General features: G+C 61.4%; 1 protein-coding gene across 30 annotated transcripts in view; it reads left to right on the top strand.

The window, feature by feature from the left end:
* The window catches only part of NRXN2 (neurexin 2), a 94,719-nt gene extending 73,112 nt beyond the window's left edge, over positions 1-21,607 (top strand). For 14 of the 30 annotated variants that reach the window (XM_055141467.1, XM_055141460.1, XM_055141459.1 and 11 more), the window contains 5 exons: positions 572-743; positions 4,094-4,183; positions 6,502-6,827; positions 8,029-8,107; positions 19,693-21,607. In XM_055141467.1, coding sequence (XP_054997442.1) covers positions 572-743; positions 4,094-4,183; positions 6,502-6,827; positions 8,029-8,107; positions 19,693-20,579 — 1,554 coding nt within the window. In that variant the 3' untranslated portion in view covers positions 20,580-21,607. The remainder of the gene's footprint in view (positions 1-571; positions 744-4,093; positions 4,184-6,501; positions 6,828-8,028; positions 8,108-19,692) is intronic. The other 16 variants (XM_055141473.1, XM_055141474.1, XM_055141472.1 and 13 more) reach the window with 3 other exon arrangements.
* The last annotated feature ends 746 nt before the right edge of the window (positions 21,608-22,353 follow it).

The following is a 22,353-nucleotide window of genomic DNA, read 5'->3' as shown; positions in this document are numbered from 1 at the left end:
CAAGTTCAACATTGTTTCTGCCCAGTCTCTCCCCACCCTTGGCAACCCCAAACATGTGCAGTGTAGACCTCCACCCTCCCCTCAGTGACTGCAGGGGGGGTCGCCCCCATGCTCCACCCACCTTCTGGGGGACCTTGCTGTCACCTGCCTGCAGAGTCCTTCTCTGGCCTGGAGCCAGCTTCTCCCTGCTGGCCAGCACCTTAAGCGACGCCTCTGCGCTCTGCTCCTGGGCTAGTCCCGGGCTTGGTCCTCATCCTGCCTGGCCAGGGCGGGAACAGGCGGGAACTCATGGACCCAGCAGAGGGGCGCCCCGACCAGCCAGGGCAGGAGGCTGCTGTGAGTCCTGGAAACCAACACCCCCCCTCGCCCGGAATCCCATCAGGCTCTGCGGCTGCTCCCCCACCTTCCCCAGCCTCTCTGAGTCCCAGGCCAAGCCCTATTGGGGAGTGGTGGGGCAGGTCAGGGTGCAGGAAGGGCAGAGGGGCGCCGTGGCATGGCAGGTGGAGCTGGAGTCCTGGGTGGCGCGAAGCCTGTTCCTGCGGGGCGCTGACCCCTCCCTACCCGTCCCCAGGATCAGGGCACCGTAGGGGTGATCTTTAACGTGGGCACGGACGACATTACCATTGACGAGCCCAACGCCATCGTGAGCGACGGCAAATACCACGTGGTGCGCTTCACAAGAAGCGGTGGCAACGCCACCCTGCAGGTGGACAGCTGGCCGGTCAACGAGCGGTACCCGGCAGGTAGGCGGCGCCTGCGCCCAGAGAGGGGCGGGGCGGGCGGGCAGCGTGGCCTCTGATAGGGCCGTAGCGCACGGGGCGGGGCCAAGGGGGGACTTCCGGCTGGGGCGTGGCTTGCGGGGGGCGGGAGCAGGGGGAGTAGCTGAAGGAGCAGGGAGGGTTCGTGGGGCGGTCAGTGGTCCAGGGGTCCGTGGGAGCTTGGAGGTAGTCTGGGGAAGATGACGGCTAAGGGGGAGGAAGCAGGCTGAGCTCAGGAGACTGCAAGGCCAAGATGCAGCGTGGGGACGTGGGGACGGGGTGAAGAGATGATGGGCTGGCAGAAAGGAGGCGCCCGGGACCGAGGGGCAGGAGGAGGGCGGGAGGCAATGGAGATCCGGAGGGATGCACGGGCGGGGAGGTAGGACAGGCTAGGGAAGAAAGTTCTCCAGAGGTCCGTGGCAGGAGCTCTAGGTCAGGGAGAGGTGAGCGCGGAGCCAAGTGATGGCCAGAGTGAAGAGCAGGGGACACCGGGGAGCAGGGCACACCTTCAGTGAGGAAGGGTTTGGGGGTCAGAACTGGTGTGACGCCTGTGGGGGCCCGGCCAGTCAGGGACAAACTGGGGTGTGAGGAGTATAGGGGTGCCACCTGCACAGACACTGTCCAGTCGGGCTGGGGCACTGCCCTGCAGGCACCATGCTGCTCCCCGTCTCAGATGGGCACAGAGCAGTGTCTACATCAGCTGATGCCTGACGGGCAGGACCAGGGAGATGGGGGTGGGAGGAGGGCTCACCCCATCACGAGCTGTCCCCTGGAGTTCTGCAGGCCGGAAACCAGTTTGGAAGAGTCAGGCATGCCCGACTGTGGGCCCCCCACCGGCCTGTGGCATGCATGGGGTGGGCAGAGCCCCTGCAAAGGCACAGGAAGGGGCCAGGGCCAAGCTGAGCCTGTTTCCTTTCCCAGCATGGCATCTGGTCCTCTGAGTATTGCTGGGGGGTCCTGGAGGCTGCTGAGTCCCACGGGTGGCCCGGGTACCTCCAGCCTGACAGGGCCTAATCTGTCCTGTATCCCTGGGCCCTCACTTTGAACCACTGGCCCAGTTGGCTGAGACTCACTGGAGAGACCCTTGGGCTCCTGAGCACTGTTTGGAGAGCCCCTCCGCAAAGCAAACAAAGGCAGCGCACCATGACAAGCCACTTTAGCCCCGCTCCTGGCCCCCCCGCTCTCAGGAATCCGGAGCCCCAATGGGTTGTGTGGCTGCTCTTCAATCCCGGGTCTCTCTGACAAACTCCGTGACCTGAACTTCAGTCTCCATCCGCGAAAGGGTCAATACTGCTATCCCAGCTAAGTCAGTGAGGCCCTGAGTCCCCCAACACCACCAGGTGTAGCTTTGGTAGCTCTATAATAAAGGAACGAGGGCCAGGGATGGCTCAATGGCAAAGTCCTTGCCTGTCTGTGTGAGATCGAGTTCCGTCCCCACACCTCAGGAGATTAAAAAAAAAAGAAAACTGCCATCAAGCTACAAAACGGCTTTGCCGAACCTTCACCATGTATGACAAAATGACAGAAGCGAATATGAAACAGCTACAGATGCATGATTCCAGTTACACGATATCCCCGAGAAGGCAGAAATGCCGACAGTAAAGCAATCATGGAAGGGCCCAGAGTGCCTGCCTCGCAAGTCAACGGTCATGGGTTCGAATCCCTTGTGCCTTGTATGCATAGAGCGTGATTCTGGCAGCAATGCCCTCTCAGCTCTCTGACACTAGAACCAATTTCTGGTGACACCTCAGCCAGATATGCATGAGCCCTCTCCACACACACACCATGGACACAGTAACTAAAAAGTCTAAGTGCTGGAACCGTGTGCTCTATGCAGCACAGATCCTCTGAATGGCCCCTCTTAGAACCCTGTGCAGCTCCAAGCACAGACATCCTCGCCTCCGCCTCTCAGGACACCCAGACACACACAGGCAGTCACAGATGCACACGGCACATAGACATGCAGACTCACAGATGCACATATGAACAGACACCAGCACATGCACAAAGACACAGCACACACCATGCACACACACACACACACACACACACACACACACACACACACGCACCCAGCGATGCACCGAAGCCTGCTGGGACCACTTGCCACCCTCGTCCCCCACTGCTAAGTCTCTTGTCTGACGGCCGGGACCATCTTTGCTCGTGCCTGACCCCAGGATCAGAGCGGGGTTCTGGGAGTCCCTGAGCCCCAGGCCCATCCACACTTGGCGGAAGGGGTGGCGCAGGCTGCCCATGTGCCTTCCAAGCACACACACATGGTGTGGTCATCCATGGGGGTGCTCAACCACGCACCGCCCACCATCGTGCATGTTACAGAAACGGGTGTTCAGTGGGGAGGAGGGCTGGATTCCCAAAGAGAATCAGTTTGACTTCCACTGCTGGGGGGAGCCATCAGCCTGCCCGGATGAAGCGCATGCACACAGGCACTCATACATGTAAGCACATCTAGAGCCAGGACACGGGAGCTGTGTGCAGGCAGGTGCCGGCACTGGGGGAGGAGACAGGCTGGGTCGGGAGCACGGTGAGTTGGGGGGTGATTAGCTGGCAGGCCCAGGGCAGAAGGAGTGGGTGGCCTGCACAGAGAAGAGTCTGACGGGCTTGGGAGGAGCTGGGGTGCCTGTGGGGAGGGAAGGGCAGGGAAGGGGTGGGTGGGGCGGATCCAGCTGGCTCTGGGGCATCACCCGTGCGGGCAGTGGTGACAGGTGGGCCCCCTTGAGGGAGATGGCTGGGGGTGTCTGGACAACAGGGGAAGTGGGTGGAAGGGTCAGGGGTGTGTGGGGGAAACTGGGAGTTGAGCGTGGAAAGTAAGGGGAGCTGAAACGGCTTGGAGAAGTGCTTTAAACCCCCCATTAAACGCGTGTACCGGGCCACCCCCTTAAATGCCACATAAAGCCCCGCTTAACCTGCCCCACTTCTAAAGCCCCTCTAAACGCAGCTCCCAGCTGGGCCTCCGAGGCCCCCTATGCCCCCTAACTTAAACCCACTAAACACCCACCTTGCCCCGCTTTGGCAGGGGGAAGGACCAGGGCACCAAGGTGCACCTCTGACCTTTGACCTTCCAGCTGCCTTCTCTCTCCGCCCCTTTTCCTTTATCTTCTCTGCCGCCCTCTTTTCCTTGGGTCGCACCTGCCCCCCAGGGTGGGCACCCCGGGAGGGGGACGGGAGGACAAGGGACCCCGTGTTTCTCCTGCCGTGGGTGAAGCCCCTCTCCACCGGACGTGGCCGCTGACGCCTGCGAAACGCATCAGTACTTTTCTAACTCCTTTGGACTTCCGCCGCCTGAGAAACCTACTGTCTTTCTAAACTTTTCCAAGGAAACTTTGATAACGAGCGCCTGGCGATTGCTAGACAGAGAATCCCCTACCGGCTTGGTCGAGTAGTAGATGAGTGGCTGCTCGACAAAGGTAATTAACCAGAATTAATGAATGAATTAATTAACTTTAAAAACACGAACTTAAAGGTGCAGAGCGCTCTCCCATCCGCCTCCCGTCCCCGCCCACCCCTGCGAAGGGACGATTGTCCAGCCCAGACGCCCCCTTCCTCTCTGGGTCTGTGCCTTTTAGAGTGGGACTTTGGGGCCAGAGTGGCGGGGGTCCTAGATGAGAGAGACTCCAGGATCACTTTCTAATCCTGGGCCCGCAGGCTGGGGAAGGCAGCTGGGGAGCGGGTGTCAGCTCAGAGGGTTGGGGTGGGCCCACAGAGACCTGTGGAGCTCGGAAAGGGGGGGTGGGTGCTGAGCCAGAGTGCCCGAGGGGTAGGAGGGCTGCCCCCGGGCCGGGAAGGGCAAGGGGCCTCCGATCTTCAGGAAAGGACCCCACTCCATCACACGGGGCCGTGACCCCCGATTGGGCCATCCTGGTCTAAAAGGCCGCAGTGGGCACAGGTGGGGCGAGCAGGGTCAGGCCGAGGGAGCCGCGGGGAGTCTGGGCTGAGCTGGAAGGCTGCGGGGCGAGAGGGGGGCAGCTCTGTACCTCTAAGGCTAAACCTCCACCTAACCAGCTGATAACTGTGCTTCTAAATGTCCCAGGGGCCTGCCCCAACTAAAACCCCCATGTAACTTCCAGCCCCCCACCGCGGCGGGGACTAAACACGCTGATAACCAGATGTGATAAACCCATAACCGGACAAAAAGTTAAAGGGACTGAGGCCGGGCTGCTCTCTCCAGGGGGCGAACTTTAACCCTTTGAGGAGTTCACAGAGGGCGGCCGGGGGGGCCTTGAGCTCCCCCCATCTCCCCCCTCACTCTCCAGATCAGAGACGCCCAGGGAGCCCCTCGGGCTGAGGCGGGACCACCTGTGAGCCCTGGGGTGGGGAGGGGAGCTCCGGAACCCCGCCTGCCTCGTTCTGGGCCCCTTCCAGAAGGACGGGGATCTTTCTGGAAAGCTCAGGTGTCTTCCCCAGGGATCCCCCACACCCTCCCTGTGTGGGAAGACGGGGCAGTGGACGGTGACTGGGCTGTCACACCTGCCCACTGCCCCCGGGCCGGCCTTGGTGGTGCCCAGACCTGCTGTCCAGCCCCCGGGCGAGGCTGTCGGGCCTCTGGAGCTGCAGGGACGGGACGTGGGTTTGTTCCGGGCTCTGAGGACGCCACCAGCTCACACTGCCTCACGGTCTCTCCATCCCCACCCCCCCAAGTCTGTAAGGGGTGGGGGTGCAGAACAGAGGTCGGGGTCTCAGGGAACTGCGGTCACAGGTGGGCCCTCCTCAGCCTGGGGCAGGGGGCAGGGCCACAGCACCTAACGCTAAACCAGAGCTCTAACGAGGCGCTAACCAGAGGCTAACGAGGGCTAAGCCAGGCCTTAAACCCCCAGCACCAGCAGCTGAAGGTCCCTCCGCCTCCCCCCGCTCCCCAACCAACCCCACCAAAACCAAAGCTAAATCTAAACTTAAACATAATAAACGTCTTTTCTAAACACCAAACCAAAGCAACAAACTCAGAGGGTTAAACCGCCCCCCAGATCCGCTAAGCTGAACCGCACAGCCACCCCGCGGGCGCCCAGGCGGGGCCGGAGCGTTTACTGGTGGCTGTCAGCGAGTGAGCGAGCGCGAAGCAGGTCCCTTTAACATTTTCCATCTCCGCTTGCACCCCAGGAGGGTGGTGGCCTCTGCCTCCCTCCGGGACAGCGTGCCTGGCGGGGTGGGGGGGGCCAGGTGGCGGAGGGCAGAGGGTCTGGAGGGGGTTGGGTGGGCAGACGGGGGTGCGGCTGCTCCTGATCTCTCGCACGCTGCTACTCCACCCACCTACCCACCCCTCCGTCCGTCCGTCCGTCTGTCCGTCCGTCTGTCCATCTGTCTGGCCTCCTCCGCCCTGACCACCTCTGGCTGGGAGGCGTTTGCTCTGTCTGCCTCTGTCTGTCTGCTGCTTCCGAGGGGCCTTCGGCTCGGGGCTGGACACCCGGGGTGGGAGAATGGGGAGCAGAAGGCGAGGGAGGGGGAAAGGAGGGGGAAGGAGGGAGGGGAAAGTCGGGGCTCGATGCCTCCCCAGCAGGAAAGCCAGGGGGGAGGGGAAGGCTGGAGGCATGAGCATGGAGGAAGGGGCAGCGCCCCCCTCAACCCCCATCCCTGGGTGCCCCGCTGACCCTCGACCGGTCCCCCCCCCCCCCCGGGGGCTGTGCCTGTGGCTGACAGGACTTTCCCTCCTGTGTCTGTCCCTCCCTGCCCCGCCCGCCCCCCCACCGGCTGGTTTCCACCCCCTGCCCCTCCCGTGTGTCCGCCCACCCAGGCCGCCAGCTGACCATCTTCAACAGCCAGGCCGCCATCAAGATCGGGGGCCGGGACCAGGGCCGCCCCTTCCAGGGCCAGGTGTCCGGCCTCTACTACAACGGACTCAAGGTGCTGGCGCTGGCCGCCGAGAGCGACCCCAATGTGCGGACCGAGGGCCACCTGCGCCTGGTGGGGGAGGGGCCGTCCGTGCTGCTGAGTGCGGAGACCACAGCCACCACCCTGCTGGCCGACATGGCCACCACCATCATGGAGACCACCACCACCATGGCCACGACCACCACCCGCCGGGGCCGCTCGCCCACGCTGAGGGACAGCACCACGCAGGTGAGCACCCGGGGCACCCCCGCCCCCCCCAGCCCTACACACACAGCAGCTTTGCAGGGGTGAGGCCCCTGCGGTGAGGTGTGGGCAGTGAGGGGAGGCTGCGGGCCTCGGGCTGCTCGGGAGCTGGGCCACTCCTTCAGGGGGGCAGCAGGCCTATTGGGGACCGGGGGGGTCCCAAGCCTCCAGCCTGCTTGGGCCTCCGTCTAGCTGATGGGTTTATTGGGCGAGTGGGAGGGAACGGGGTCCTGGGGGACACAGGTCAGGCCCGGCGCTCCTGCTGCTCAGAGCCTGATGTCCTCTGCCCCGCCCCTGTGCTGGCGGGGTGGGTGGGGGTGGGGGAGCCTGGCAGAGTCCCCCCTCCAGCCTCCCACACTGGGGTGGTCTGGGAGCAGTTACAGGGGGCCAGACAGGCTACTCTGGCCTTCACAGCCCCCATGCCAGGCCTCTCCAGGAGACCCCACACAGGGGTTGAGGGAGTGGGCCAAGGAGGGGTCCCGGTGAGCCGGACACGTCCCCATTGGGAGGCCGGCACAGGGTTGGGGCGCAGAGTTCACTTGCCTTCCAGGCAGCTCTGCAGGCTAGGGGTGCAGGAACAGGCAGGAGGGGACCCCACACCTCTCCACCCAAACCCCCCTAAGCCCCACTTCAGCTGGGTCCCCTGTACCCCAAGTCCACCCTTGCTTGGGTCTCTTCCCCCACTCCATGGGCCCCTCACCCCCATACACACGCTCATCCTGGGGATTTTCTCTCTTTGCAATTAGGAGGAGAAAATGCTGACAGAGTCGGCTCCCGTCGCCATGGCAACCAGAGCCCTAATTACTGTGCAGCTCAGGCTCTGGAAAGGGGGGTGGGTGAGAAAGAAGGGTGAGGGGGTGCCCCCCAGGTACTGCTTCCCCCCTACCCAAGCAGTCTCCAGAGACTCCCCCCTCATGCCGCATCTGCCCATGGCGGGGGTCTGTGCCCCGCCTCCTGGGCCCCCCAGGCGTGTAGGCAAACGCCTCCACTCTGGTCTCGGGGATCCCGCTACTGGGGAGCCTGGTCCAGCTGTGTCCACGCCCTCCCCTCCACGCCCTCCCCCTCCGCAGACAGTGCACCGGAGCCCTGTCCCCTGGGCCAGGCCACACCTCGGGAGGCGATGTGGAGGGCCCCCTGACCCACCCCAGCCCCCTCTCCTCTCCCTGCCCCTTCTCTCGCACCCCAGAACACAGATGACCTCCTGGTGGCTTCGGCCGAGTGTCCGAGCGACGACGAGGACCTGGAGGAGTGCGAGCCCAGTACTGGTGAGAGCCTCTCCCCCCTCCCCCGCCCGGCCCCCCGCTGCTGGGAGGGGGGCGACGTCCCAGGCCCTGCCCACCCCCAGCCCCCCCAGAGGCCCCTGGCTAGGCAGATGCCACCCTTCAGAGGTAGTGAGGTGCTTAGCGTGGGCCCTTGGGTCAAGGGTGGAGAGTGCTGGGAGAGGGATGGAGACTTTTCCCCAGAAAGAGGAGTCACTGCAGTTCTCATGAGTCCTGGAGCAGGGGAGGGCTGGGAGGGGGGGGTCTGGTCTAGGAACTACAACTCCCATCAGCCCCTGCGACACTCCCATCAGCCCCTACCGGAAGATCTCTGGTCCATTCTTAAAGGCAGGCGTCTCCTCCTTTCTGCACCGCCTCTTCCCGGGTTTCAGTGGGTGTCTGGTCATCTGGGCCCAAAACTGCCGGGGCTGCCAGGGCACTGTGAGTGTGTGGGTGGGAGATGCCCTGTGGCCACGGCCGGATCCCCTGGGAAGATTGGACCTGAATCCTGGCCTAGATTTCTAGCTGCCTCCAGACGCCAGCTGGGTGGGGAGGGAAGGACCTTCAGCTGGGGGGAGGGTGGGCTTCCAGGCCCCAGCTGATCCGGGTAGGCCTGCGGGCGTGCAGACCCCAGAGCACGGGGTGCTGAGGGGCGCGGGCTGTGGGGCACCAAGGCCAGTGTCCTGCTTGCCCCGCAGGTTGGGGGTGCGGCGGGGAGCTGAGGGCCTGCTGCCTGCCTCGGACAGGGCAGGGACGGACAGGAGCTCGCTGGAGCCAGGTGCCTCGGGGCGGGGCCTGGATGAGGCCGATACTTCCAGCCCCCAAGCTTTGCGCTGTCCTGGGGGCAGCTGGGCTGCGGGTAGCAGGTGCTGGAGTTGGGGGCAGGGCTGGGCAATGAGGCCAGACACTTGCTGTGGAACTGGTCAGGAAGGTCTGGGCCGGGGGGAGTTTTGAGCACCAGAGGGGACACCTTGGCCGCGTGCGGGGGTGGGGGCTGCTGTTGCAGGGGAGGTGGCGTGAGGTCCGAGGGCCAGGGGCCTTGGCAAAGCTGCAGTTTGCAGACACAGACGGATGTCCCCTCCCTCAGCGGCCAGAGCCAAGGGGGCGTCATTCCAGCAGCCGGGGCGCAGAGGCCTGGCGGGAGAGACGGCAGGCTGCAGGGCGGCCCTCTTCCTGGCCTGTCACCCACTCTGCGGGGCCCGCCTGAGACTGAGGGCTCTGAGAAATGGGGGTGCCAGCGCCCACGGCTTCACACAAGGCCCCCCGGGGCGGGGCTGCCAGGTCCCACGGAGCAGGACTGGAGTGGCGGCCAGCGGCGGCATGCACAGTGCTACCCCAGTGTGTGTGGGGCCAGACTCTGGACCCTGAAGTGGGGGTCTGGGAAGGAAGACTCCAAGTGTGTGTGCAGGGAGGCCATGTGGGGACGTGTAATGAGAAGAAGCGGTCACTTTCCTGGGTCCTGGCGCAGAGCTAGTGCGTGAGTGAGGACGGAGGAGCGGAGGGGGCTAGAAAAGGGGGATTCAGAACAGGTGGGAGGGCTTTAGGAATAAGGGGAGTGGGCTGGAGATGGGGTGCTTGCTTTGCTCGTGACCAACCCCGGGTTCAATCCCCAGCACCAGATACGGTCCCCAGAGCTGCACCAGGAGTGATCTCCGAGCAGGGTGGGGAGTCAGCCCCAAGCACCAGCAGGTGTGATCCAAAACACAAAAAACAAAGCAAAAAAAGGACAGAAAGAAAAAGGGGAAATAGAGTCATGCCAGAGCCCCTGGGAAACGGGCAGAACCTTCAGTCTAGGCGAAGGCACCCCTCGGCGTGGCAGCGCTGACACACCCCCAGCGGGAGCCCCACATCGGGATTTCCCTGTGGCTAAAGGGAGCCCTGGCTCTGCCTGACCTTCATCTGGGCCTGGGGGTCTTCCTGCACTCCCCCCTGTTGGCCAGCCCACCAAGGGTGTTAGGACCCCCCGCCCCCCCAACCGCTCTCACTGTGACAGCTAGCCTGACGCACCCCAGGCTGTGGCTCAGCCCCCGCGGGCATCTGGCTGGATCCCGGAACCCTTGGGAAACGCACCCCCGGGCTGACACACAGGCACATCCGGGTCCCCGCCCACGCCTGACCGTGGCCCTTCCCAGCCTGCTGGCAGCTCCTGAGCCTGCCTCGGCACACGCGCGTCTACACTGAGGCCAGCACACGCCATCTGCCCGCAGCACACACAGGGGTGTAGAGACAAGTGCATGCTCCGCCCAGACACGGCTGGGGAGCTACAGCAGCATGGCACACACGTGTCTGAGCCGCACCCCACAGCGGTGCACTGGCGCCCCCAGCCCCTCAAGGCCTGGTGCCAGCGCCCGGCGACTGGAGCAGAGCTGCTCAGGGAGGCTGGTACTCAGTGCCAGGCGGGGCCCAGGCAGCGGGTCTTAGGACACTGGCATGCAGGCCAGAGAGAGCACAGCGGGTAAGGCACTTGCCCTGCATGCAGCCAACCCAGGTTTGATCCAGTACTCTGTATGGTCCTTGAGCCCGCCAGGAGTGATCCCTGAGCACAGAGCCAGGAGTCAGGCCTGGGCATTGCCAGGCGTGGCCCCCAAACAAAAACAGACCAAAAAAGACGTGCGTGGCTCAGATGCACAGGAACATGTGCCAGCCCCCACCCCAGGCAGGCTCACACACGCGTGCACAGCCTAGGGGCGTACCCAGATGCGCTCAATCCTGCTCACTTCCGGCACCAGGCACACCCTACACATGCTCTCCCCACAGTGCGCGCTCAGCCCGCCGCAGACACACTCGGACCCAGCAAGGCGAACACGCAGCCTCACACACACCAAGCCCACAACCTCACCCGAGGCCTGCACACGTGCCCACACCCAGCACTCGAGGTGCCTTTTCACACGTGCTCCCAGTGTGAATGGCCACACGCCTGCGGGGATTCCCGCTACGGCCCCGGGCCAGGTAAACACCACCCAGATATACACACATGGGGGCCAGCAAGTGTTCCCCTCCTTAGGAGCATGGTGGCACGGGCTCCCACCCACCCCCAGGCAGCACCCGATAACTCAGCCCGACACAGGCTCCATTTACATGACACACTCATGCTCATGTGCTGACACACACATTCAGAACATGGCCAGGAGGGGCTGAAGCGATAGCACAGCAGGTAGGGCGTTTGCCTTGCACTCGGCTGACCAGGGTTCAATTCCCAGCATCCCATAGGGTCCCCTGAGCACTGCCAGGAGTAATGCAGTAATAATTACTCCCAGGAGTAATCCTGAGTAATAATTACTCCCAGGAGTAATCCTGAGTGCAAAGCCAGGAGTAACCCCTGTGCATCGCTGGGTGTGACCCAAAAAGCAAAACAAAAGAAACAAAAAAACAGAACATGGCCAGGGGCAGAAACACTCATTTTCACTCAGACAGTCATACACACTCAAACATACATCACACTGAGGACTCACACTAAAACACAGCCATACTCATGCCCAAGACACACACTCAAACATACATCACACTCAAGACTCACACTCAGACACTTGCTCACACTCATAGACCCTCAGGCTGAGATATGCCTGGGACACACATAGAGACATTCTTACACTCCTGCGGAGATACTCACACTCACGCACACTCAGGTGTGCTCACACACTCAGATGCATCTGCACTCAGGCATGCACTCATAATCAGACATACACTTACACTCACACTCATACCCACACCCACACCCACACACTCAGACACACTCATGCTCAGATACACCTACACCCAGACACTCTCACACTTAGGCACATCCACACTCAGACTTATACTCAGATACGTCCACACTCAGCAGACACTACACTCAGACACACTCGTGCTGAGGCACATTCCTGTATGCTCAGATACACCCACACTCAGACACACCTACACTCAGGCAAACACACACACCCACACTGAGGCACACTCAAGTATGCTCAAACATGCACACTCAAATACACTCAAAACACCCAGACACACTTCTCTCAGATCCACACTCAGACACATTTAAACATACATGCTCAGATACACTCATACTCCAATACACAGTCAGACATATTCAGACAAACTCTCATGCGCAGGCACACTCCAGTATGCTCAACACACACTCAGACACACACTCACACTCAGTTACACCCACACTCAACATATTCAGATATACACTCAGATATACTCACACTCGGGCATACATACTCCGACACACAGGTATGCTCAGACTTACTTAGACTCAGACTAAGACACAAACTCAGACACACAGTGAGACACATTCATACTCAGGTATATCCGCACTCACACACTTATACTCAGATACATCCACACTCAGACACACACATACTCAGATATACCCACACTCAGATGCTCACACTCACACTCAGACACATTCATACATCCATGTTCAGACACACTCAGACACACACTCAGATTCAGATACATCCACACTAGAACACACACTCAAACACGTATACTCAGATCCACACTCTGACAAACTCGTGCTCAGACACACTCATGCTCAGATATACTCACACACATACACACACTTCCACTCAGACATAACAAAACGCAGACACATATTCAGATATACCCTCAGACACACATTCACATACACACACTCAGGTACACTCACACCCAGACACACTCAAGCTTAGACAAACATTTATAGACCCACATTCAGACATGTGCTCACATCCATCGACACTCATGCCACACTCAAGTACACTCAGACTCACACTCAGATAAATCCCCACTCAGACACTCATCCTTATATCCAAACTCGGACAGACTCATGCTCAGACACACATGCCCAAGATACACTCAGACTCATACTCAGATACACACACACACACACACACACACACATACCTACTCAGCTACACCCACACATGGACACATCTGGCTCTTGGAAGGATTCTTCCCCTCTCTGAGGCCTGCCTGCAGTTCCACAGGAATTTCAGACACAGGAGCCAGGAGCCAGCTGGTCTGCACACACGCAGGCAAGCACACCCTACTGAACACACTGCCTCATGCAGTCATGCCTCTTGAGCCCCCGAGTCACACACAGGGTCCATCCAGCTGAGTGCGGACACTCAGCTGCCCCCTGCCCTGTTCTAGGGCACTCAGGCTCCAATGAGCACTGAGCAATCCCTCCCTCTCTCCCCCCTGTGGCTCACGGCTCCTCCCCCAGTCAGGATGCTCAGCCCAGTGGCGAGGCTGTCAGAAGAGGGGGACCCACCCACTAGCCCACCCTTGGTTCTGGGGACCCCAGCTGTGGTTTGCATGCTCCTACCCCAAGTGGGGAATTCATTGCACAGCCCAACACCATTCTCTGCCACACAGCGTGCAGGGGTATCAAGTCCACCTTGGGGACCAGGGACCCCCTGGGCATGTCTGCCGTCTCCGGCCTCTGCTATCTGCAGAAACGCCCGCTCCCGTCTCCGGGCCCGTACTGGAAGTGGGTGTCGGGAAAGCATCCTCCCTGGGGGCCAGCAGCACAGACAGCCTTCCGCTCGGTGTATCGGGGACTGAGCTTTCCAAACCCGAGAGGCTTTGAAGGCTCAAAGTCACACCCAGAGATCCCCCATTCTCAGCGGGTGTATTGTGGTTTATGTGCGCCCCACAGATGAATCTTGGAAACTATAGTGGGGCGCCCCACTTGCACTGCACGCTCCTGGCGAGGCTGAGCCCCACATCCAGGTGGAAGGTTCATGGGGCCACTCAAATGGCTTTTATTTTATTTTATTTTTGCTTTTTGGGTCACACCCAGCGATGCTCAGGGGTTACTCCTGGCTTTGCACTCAGGAATTATTCCTGGCGGTGTTTGGAGGACCATATTGGGATGCCGGGGATCGAACCCGGGTCGGCTGCGTGCAAGGCAAACGCCCTACCCGCTATGCTATCGCTCCAGCCCCTCAAATGGTTTTTAATCTCTCATGATTTGGGGGTGGTACATAGCAGCTCTACTGAGGTCACAGGGTGATGTTGGATGGGCCCTGAGGGTGGCTCATGTGATGTGGGGAGAAGAAAGACGGTCACTTTCTCCCGATCTGCCTCTGCCACTCAGGACCCAGGGTTCCTGGGTTCTTGTTTCGCCTCGCAGAAAGGAATTTCAGGAGTAGACAGACAGTGAAATTACAGTTTTTATTTGGAGGTTTTGAAGGGAAGGAGGGAGAGAAAGTGGGAGAATGGAGAGTAACGTGCTTAAGAGAGAACACGGGCGTCTCCAAGGGCGGAGAGACCCTACACACATCCCAGCACTGGACAGGAAAGCATGAAAGCCCACATCTCAAGAAGGGAGATGCGGGCGACACATGTGCTAGGGCACCACATGTGTTGGGCCACGTGGGCACAAGCAGCACATGGGCTGGGGCAGCATATGTGCGCACCTCCTGTGTTCAAGGTGGCCTTTATACGGTTTCTCCACCCTGCCCCAACCTGGGGCTCCCACCTAGGGAAAAGTCCGTTGCTAGGGAGGTTACCAAGAGGTAGAGTTGGCAGTGGTGAGGGTCTTCTTTGAAATTCCTTTCCTGGCCCTTTGTTCCTGATGGAGTTTCTATCAGAGGGGGGGTCCAGCCTCCTCAGGGTCTGTGACACACTGGCACCAGTTCTCCGTGAGGTCAGGGCTGTTACTTCCCAGGAAATTTACTGCCATTGCCTTGGGAAGGGCCTTCCCTAGCTGCCTGCCTACAGCAAGGGGACCTCTAGGCCCACTTGTCTGCACCGTCTCTTCATCTCCGCTGGCTGACCAGCCAAGAACGCGGTGGTCCCTCTTGCAAGATGCTCCGAAAAGCAGAAAGTAAGCACCGGAAGGGCCATGCCTTCTTCCCAGCACTGCGCCTGGCGCCGTGGCTCGAAGCAGGGCTGGAGCCGGATGTCCTGCCCCTGTGTGGGTCCTTCCTCCTTGCTGGTCGGCCTCAGGGAGTGGGGAGGAGGTTTTTTGTTTGTTTGTTTTTGCTTTTTGGGTCACACCTGGCGATGTACAGGGGTTACTCCTGGCTCTTCACTCAGGAATTACTCCTGGCGGTGCTCAGGAGACCATATGGGATGCTGGGAATCGAACCCAGGTCGGCCGCGTGCAAGGCAAACGCCCTACCTGCTGTGCTATTGCTCCAGCCCCGGTTTTTTGTTTTTGAGGGTGTCCACCCCAGCGGGGCTTTGGGGATCCAGTCTCCTTCCATCGTGGGGCCCTTCCGCTTGCCACTTATGGTTTGTCTATCCGCTGGGGGGTTCAGAGGCCCAGACCCCCAGGCTCTAGGGGCTAACCCTGGCAGCGCCTTTCACCCCTGGCCTATGGCCAAGCTCCTGCAAGGGATGCTGGGAAATGTAGTCCTCGCCGTCCTGGGGGCGGGGCAGGAAGCAATTCGGGCACAGAGGCTTTCGGCCGGTTTCACGGGCACGTGTTGGCACTCAGACTCGCTCACGTGCCCAGCTCCGTCGAGGTTTGAGGCTCAGGGACATTGGAGCCTGCAGGTGCCCAGCAGGTGCGTCAGAGGAGCACGTGCCCGTCGGGCCTGGCGCGGGGTGTCCTCGAGGCTCTGCTCATGGCGTGGGCGGTGCTGGAGCAGGTGAGTAAGGGCTGCGACCCTGCCAGCGCGCTGCCCCCCATGCCCTGTGTCCTGGGGACCCGGGACAGAGATTGTGTTTTGCCAGGCTATGCCCCTGCCAGACTGAGACCATGTTGAGGGGTGGCCTTTTTTGGGGTCCCACAGGAGTGGGGGTGAACACCTTGAGCCTTAGCTCAAGGTCCCCTTTGCAGCCGGCTCTGGTTGGCAGGGGGCTCCTGGGGAGATTCCAGCAGCGGCCTCACATGCCCCTAAAGCCAAAGGAACCCGCAGACCCTAGAGGAAAGGCCGAACAGGAGAAGGGGTGCCCTGGCGGGGCTGGCAGCGCCCAGGAGATGCCCTGGAGGAGGCTGGGCGCTGCATCCTGGGACCCCATGGTTCTGGGCGTCTGTGAATGTTGGTGCTGGGGTTGTAGGCCTTCCCGCGCATGCGCACACGCGCTCCCAGCCCGGAGTTATTTTTTCAAGGGGGAAGTTTTATTTTGGTGGGGCTGGGTGGGAAGGAAGGCCAGGGGTTTTGTAAAGTCCACCAAGTGCTGGCGCAGCAGTGGAGGGGAGGCGACCCGCCGGCGGATAGCATTGAGATGTCAGTTTTCCCAGTCTGCCCCCTCAAAATGTCCAGGGAGCCCCATGGACCCATCATCGGGCAGTGTCCCCTCCCCAGCCCTGCAGACTCCTCCCGGGGGACCCTCTGGACTCTGTGACCCCAGGAATGCCCCGGACCCCGAGATGCCCTGGCTACATGAGGGGGGGTGCCCAGGGAAAGGAGGCGGGAGGCAGCGGGGTCCTGGGCCCGCACCTTGCACTCTCGGGAGTGGTTGATGCGCAGGGCCATTGGATGAGGGTGTGTGGGAGGGATTGTCAAGCTCTCAGGGCCCCAGGCAGAGGGCCCAGACAGGCAGCGCTGAGACCCCCTCATCGAGAAGGACGCTGCTGGGGTTAGGGCCGGGGCCAGTGAGAGCAGGCTTGGAAGGGATGCCAGAGAAACCTGGGAGCCATGGGCCCCAGATCTGTAGAACCCGGAGCTGTGGGTTATGGGGGGCCCAAGATGTGCCTGGAGCCCCCAGGCCAAAGCCCCCCACTCTATAGTAGGGATAAATGCACCCCAATTGGCTGGGGCAGGTCGTGCCCCTAGTGAGGCCTCTGAAGCGTCTGCTCTGGATCGGGCACTGTGCTGGGTCCCAGTGGCTCTGACAAGCCTCAGTCTGAAGCTTCCAGAAACAGCAGCCTGGAGGCCCACTCATGGGCCAGCTGCAGTGCCCTCCAGCTGGCGGAGAGGAGAGGGGAAGGGGAATTTGGAGCCTTGTGAGGTGGGGGTCCCCCGCATCCTCTCCCCAACGTTACACCTAGCCTGGGCCTGGCTCAGAGGAGAGGCCTGATGCATATTTATTTGCTCCCTCCTCTGACTCAAAAAGCAGCGCGACCCTCTGCCCCGTTTCAGGCTCAGTGTCAGGGGGCTAGAGTGGCCATTGGGGGCTTGGGCTTCCCTGGCAGTAAGTGCAAACCCTGACAGCAGGATGGAAAGGCTGTGACAGACTCTCCCCCACCCCCCCACCACACTGGTTGGGGCCTCTGGAAGTCTGCCTGGAAGAGGTGTTTGACTGAATGCAGAGGATGAGGGAGATGCCAGCAGGGGACAGGATCTGAGAACCCCAGGCCTGGGTGGGGGAGCTGCCACTCATGCCCAGGGACCAGGTGAAGTGCCGAACGTGGTGCTCTGGGACTGGGGGCGGGGGTGGGGGCGTGTGCTGGGAGGACAACTTTGTTCCTCTGTAGGCTCCCACCCGGGCTGGCCGGCCTTTCCCTGAAGCCCAGCACCCTGATTAGCTAGAAACCGAAGCACAGTGACCGGAAAGCTGCCCACAGGCCCGCTGGTGTGAGTGACGGGTCAGGCGTGGGCGTCCCAGGTGATCAGGGCCAAGAGCTGCCACCTGGCACACTCCACCCCGCCGGCGCCGGAGACCAGGACTTGCTCACTGCTGGTGACACGTGGGCCTTCAGGCCCCTGAATGTTACAGAAGGGAATGGGCGGTGTCCCCTCATGGAGCAGGACACAGGGCAGCCTGGTGCAGGCGGGGCCGGGCGTGTGACTGGACCCTGCAGGGGCCCCCGGGGCCCCCACGGAGGGCTGGGCTGCACATATCGGGGGTGCAGGTGAGTGCCTGCGGGTGGAAGACCTCGGCCAGGCTGCACATCCCCTGCCAGAGGGCGCTTGCGGGGGGCCCATGACAGTCTGCTGGGGCTTGGACTGGGAAGGATCCCAGAGGTGACTGACAGCAGTCGGAGACCCGGGCTTTGGGTGGAGCTGCAGTGGGGGGCTTCCTCTTGGGGACTCGTGGCGCCACATCTGAGCGCAGCACTCTGCATGGGGGGAACTGTGCAGCTGGCAGCAGGGCTGGCGCTGGGCTGCGGGGAGCCCGCGAGAGGAAACTCTGGCCCCCACCACCCAGAAGTATGACTTCAAGAGGAGGGAGCCCTCCCTCTTGCCACTAAACGGGGTGCCTGCTTTCTGCTACCCTATCACAAACTCAGGGTTGTTTGGTTGAGGGAGGCCCAGAGGCTTATGGGAGTTGTAGTTGTTGACCCAAGGGCTGATGGGAGTTGTAGTCCATGCCCTTTCCAAGGGCTAATGGGAGTTGTAGTACTCCCCCTTCAGGGCTGATGGGAATTGCAGTTTCTGCCCGGGGATTCCCCTGCCCCGCCGCCCCCTTATTTATGAGACCTAGGGAGTCAGACCTACCCTTTCCCACACCCTCTCCGCTAGTTCCCCTGGGCCCTCTGTTAGCAAGTGCTTCCTTCCCGGATGGCTGTGTATGTATTTTCTTTTCTTTTTTTGTTTTCTTCTTCTTTCCGTTGTTTTATTATTGTTTTAACAATAATAAGAGGGCCAGAGGCAGTCACGCGCTGGCCAGGTCCTGGTGGCCCGTGGGGGTTCTGGGGAGGGGGTGGGGGGAGCCAGTGGGGGTCAGCGGTGGAGGGTGAAGAAAGACAAAGTTGGGAGTTAGGGTCAGTTTAGGAACTCAGAGCCCTTGTCCACTCTCGGCCCTCACCACCCCGCCCCAACACCCTCGGGGGACAGGACCCTCCTCCCTGCCCACCCTTCTGCTCCGGTCACCTCCAGTTTGCCCTCTCCCGTGACCAACCTGCAGTTAGCTCGCAGCGCCCCGTCCCCTGCCCCGCCCCCGTGTCACAGCGTCCCCCACGGTCCCTTCCCACCATGCACGCTGACACCAAGTGGCAGTACCCACCCCCCAGCGCCATGCCCCGCGCAGGTCTTAGCTCTGTGTGTAAGGGGGAGAGGGCACAGGTGAGGGAGGAGGACAGGCAGGAGGTCTCCAGGGAGAGAAGCGTGAGGGAGGGAGATGCCGAACAGATAGACAGAAAACGTTGTACGGAAAACTTGTTTTTTTTCTTATTTTTTCCGGGAGAACCCGCTTACACAGCTCTGTTTGTAATTTTTTTCTTCATGCTAAAATCACATGGCCTATTTGTTGATGTAAGTTGCCTGAATTCCGTGGTATGCTATCTTCTTTTTTAAAAAAAAAAAACCAAAGAGAAAAAAAAAAAGAAAAACCTAGAAAAAAAAAAAACCCTAAAAGATATTGTCGTTAGGCTTGTTTAAATGCTGCTCTTGTATCTGTTTTTTAAAGCCTTAAACCAGTAGAGTTGTTTTTTGTTCTTTTTTTCTTTTCGTTTCTTTTCCTTTCCTTTCTGTTCCTTTTGGTTTCTTAAGACAAACGAAAGACCAAATAATACTAATAATAGTAATAACAATAAATAAATAAATAAATAATAAATAAATCACCCAGGGAGCCACAGAGCCCGGTGCGTGGGTGCCCCGGGCACCCGAGCCGCTGCCCGCGTAAAGCCAGGGCTCGGCTGGCTGGCGGGCGGGCCCGGCCCGCTCTAGTCTCCGCCAAAGCCAATTGGAACCGATTGGGGTGTGTCAGGCTGTTTCTCGCTGTGCCCGCCGCCTGCACCCCGCGCCCCCGCTGACGCCCTGTCTTCTCTCTTCTCTCTCTTGTTCTAGGAGGAGAGTTAATATTGCCCATAATCACGGAGGACTCCTTAGACCCCCCTCCCGTGGCCACCCGGTCCCCCTTCGTGCCCCCACCCCCCACCTTCTACCCCTTCCTCACGGGCGTGGGCGCCACCCAAGACACCCTGCCCCCGCCCGCCGCCCGCCGCCCGCCCGCCGGGGGCCCGTGCCAGGCGGAGCAGGACGACAGCGACTGCGAGGAGCCCATGGAGGCCTCGGGCTTCGCCTCCGGGGAGGTGTTTGACTCCAGCCTCCCCCCCACGGACGACGAGGACTTTTACACCACCTTCCCCCTGGTCACGGACCGCACCACCCTCCTCTCGCCCCGCAAACCCGCCCCCCGGCCCAACCTCAGGACAGATGGGGCCACGGGAGCCCCCGGGGTGCTACTGGCCCCCTCCGCCCCGGCCCCCAACCTGCCCGCGGGCAAAATGAACCACCGAGACCCGCTGCAGCCCCTGCTGGAGAACCCTCCGCTGGGGCCCGGGGCCCCCACGTCCTTCGAGCCGCGGAGGCCCCCGCCCCTGCGCCCCGGCGTGACGGCCGCCCCCGGCTTCCCCCGTCTGCCCACAGCCAACCCCACGGGGCCCGGGGAGCGGGGCCCGCCGGGCGCCGTGGAGGTGATCCGGGAGTCGAGCAGCACCACGGGCATGGTGGTGGGCATCGTGGCGGCGGCGGCGCTGTGCATCCTCATCCTGCTCTACGCCATGTACAAGTACCGCAACCGCGACGAGGGCTCCTACCAGGTGGACCAGAGCCGGAATTACATCAGCAACTCAGCGCAGAGCAACGGTGCGGTGGTGAAGGAGAAGGCGCCCGCCGCGCCCAAGACGCCCAGCAAGGCCAAGAAGAACAAGGACAAGGAGTATTACGTCTGAGCCCCCCCAGCCCCGCGCCCCACTGCCAGCTGCCCCTCCCGGGGAGGGCCCGGGCGACGGGTGCGGCCTCTCCCCACCGGACCCCGGGGGGTGCCCGCTCCCCGGCCGCTGCCTCAGACTTCTCTCACGAAGAGGAAATGCAAAAAAAACACACAAACACAACACCACCACCAGAAGAAACGGCAAACCCCGTGCTCGTCCCCTTCCTCCCGCCACGGTCCCGCGCGGCCGCCCCGTCGTCGGTGCTGGGGTTGCGGGCCTCCCGCGCGTGCGCAACGCGTGCTCACAGCCCTGGGTTGATTTATTTTTTTAAGGGGGGGGGAGTTTTATTTTGGTGGGGTTGGGAGGGAAGGAAGGCCAGGGGTTTTGTAAAGTGTCCACCACTCGTCCTGTTCATTTCCCTCCGTTTATTTTCTCCCTCCGCCCTCTCTGTCCCTCCCGCAGCCTTCCTTCGCAGCCGCAGCCCCCCACGCCCCTCTCCCTTCCAGGCTTGCTGTGTCTCACTCTCCCTCCCCGCCGCCCCCCCCTTCTTTTTTGGTGTGTGTCTGGTTTTCTCCCTTCCTTTCCTCCCTTCGGGTTCAGAGTCGGTGGGAGAAAGGCGGGAGGGAGGCCCAGGGAGTGGCCCTTCAGGGTCCCCCGAGTCTGCCCCCGGACAGCGGGGCGCCGGCCTGCCCCCCAAGGCCTTTTCTGTTGTGTGCCGCCGGGCAACGTGCATTGATGGGGAGCTGCTGGAGGAGCGGGTGGGGGGCGGGCGGGAGGGCGAGGCAAATGCAGATACATATTAAAGACACGTAACTCGGGACCGCGAGCAGGCGGCTGGCAGCCGGCGGCTCCCGCGGGGGCGGGCGGGCGGCCAGGAGGAGCAGGGGGAGGGGGCATTGCCCGCGGACTGCGGGGGTCATTTCCCTGCCCTGCTCCCCCACTTTTTTTTCTCTCTTTGTTAACAAATGTGTCTGAGTCTTGGAAAAAAAAAACACCCCAACCCGGAAATGTGTGGGAAAAGAAAACAAAAACTTTCCAAATCCCAACCGTCCTGTGCCAGTTTGTTGGGGCGATGGTCCAGTATCTGGGCCCAAATGGGGACCCAGGAGAGCTGGTAAGTAGGCGCCAAGGTTTGGAGCTGAACGGGGCCTTGGCCACCTCCGGAAACCTGCCCGGTCTCAACCCAAGTGTCTGCAGGGGGGAGGACTGGGGTGGGAGAAAGCCCCTCCAACTCTTTAGAGATGCTGTTGTCTGGGCTTGGTTCTGCACTGAGCATCCGGTTGACCCCTGAAAGCTAAGCAGGTCTGCGCTGCAGGGGGCAGGTGGTGGTACTTCCAGGGGCTGCGGGGAGATGGCCCAGGACGCAAGGGCTCCGTGGCCGGCCGGTGCAGATTTGCCTCTGGTTCAAACTTCAGCTTCGCCCCTTCCGTCCCTGGGGTTTCCGCCCTGGCCCCCAATCCACTCCTAGTGGTTAGATGGGGCGCAGGCCGGCTGGCCGCGGCTCAAGTTCAGGGACTGCATTGTGAACCTGCCAACGCAGGAGTCTGTGACCTCGCGAGAACTGTGTGGCCTCGTGAGAACGAGAACTGCCCGTGGTCTCACGAGGGCTGTCATGAGATCGAGAACTGTCCGTGGCCCCGCGAGAACTGCCCCTGGCCTCGTGAGATCAGAACTGTCGTGGCCTCGTGATGGCTGTCCGTGACTCTGTGGCCCCAGAGGTAGCGTGGGTCGGACTCGTGGGCGAGACTCTGCACCTCGTCCCTGTGGAGGGGGCGCCTCTCCCCCCCACTCT

This window comes from Sorex araneus, chromosome 6 (assembly GCF_027595985.1).
Source record: "Sorex araneus isolate mSorAra2 chromosome 6, mSorAra2.pri, whole genome shotgun sequence".
NCBI lineage: Eukaryota > Metazoa > Chordata > Mammalia > Eulipotyphla > Soricidae > Sorex > Sorex araneus.
This window is presented reverse-complemented; position numbering and strand designations above follow the sequence as displayed.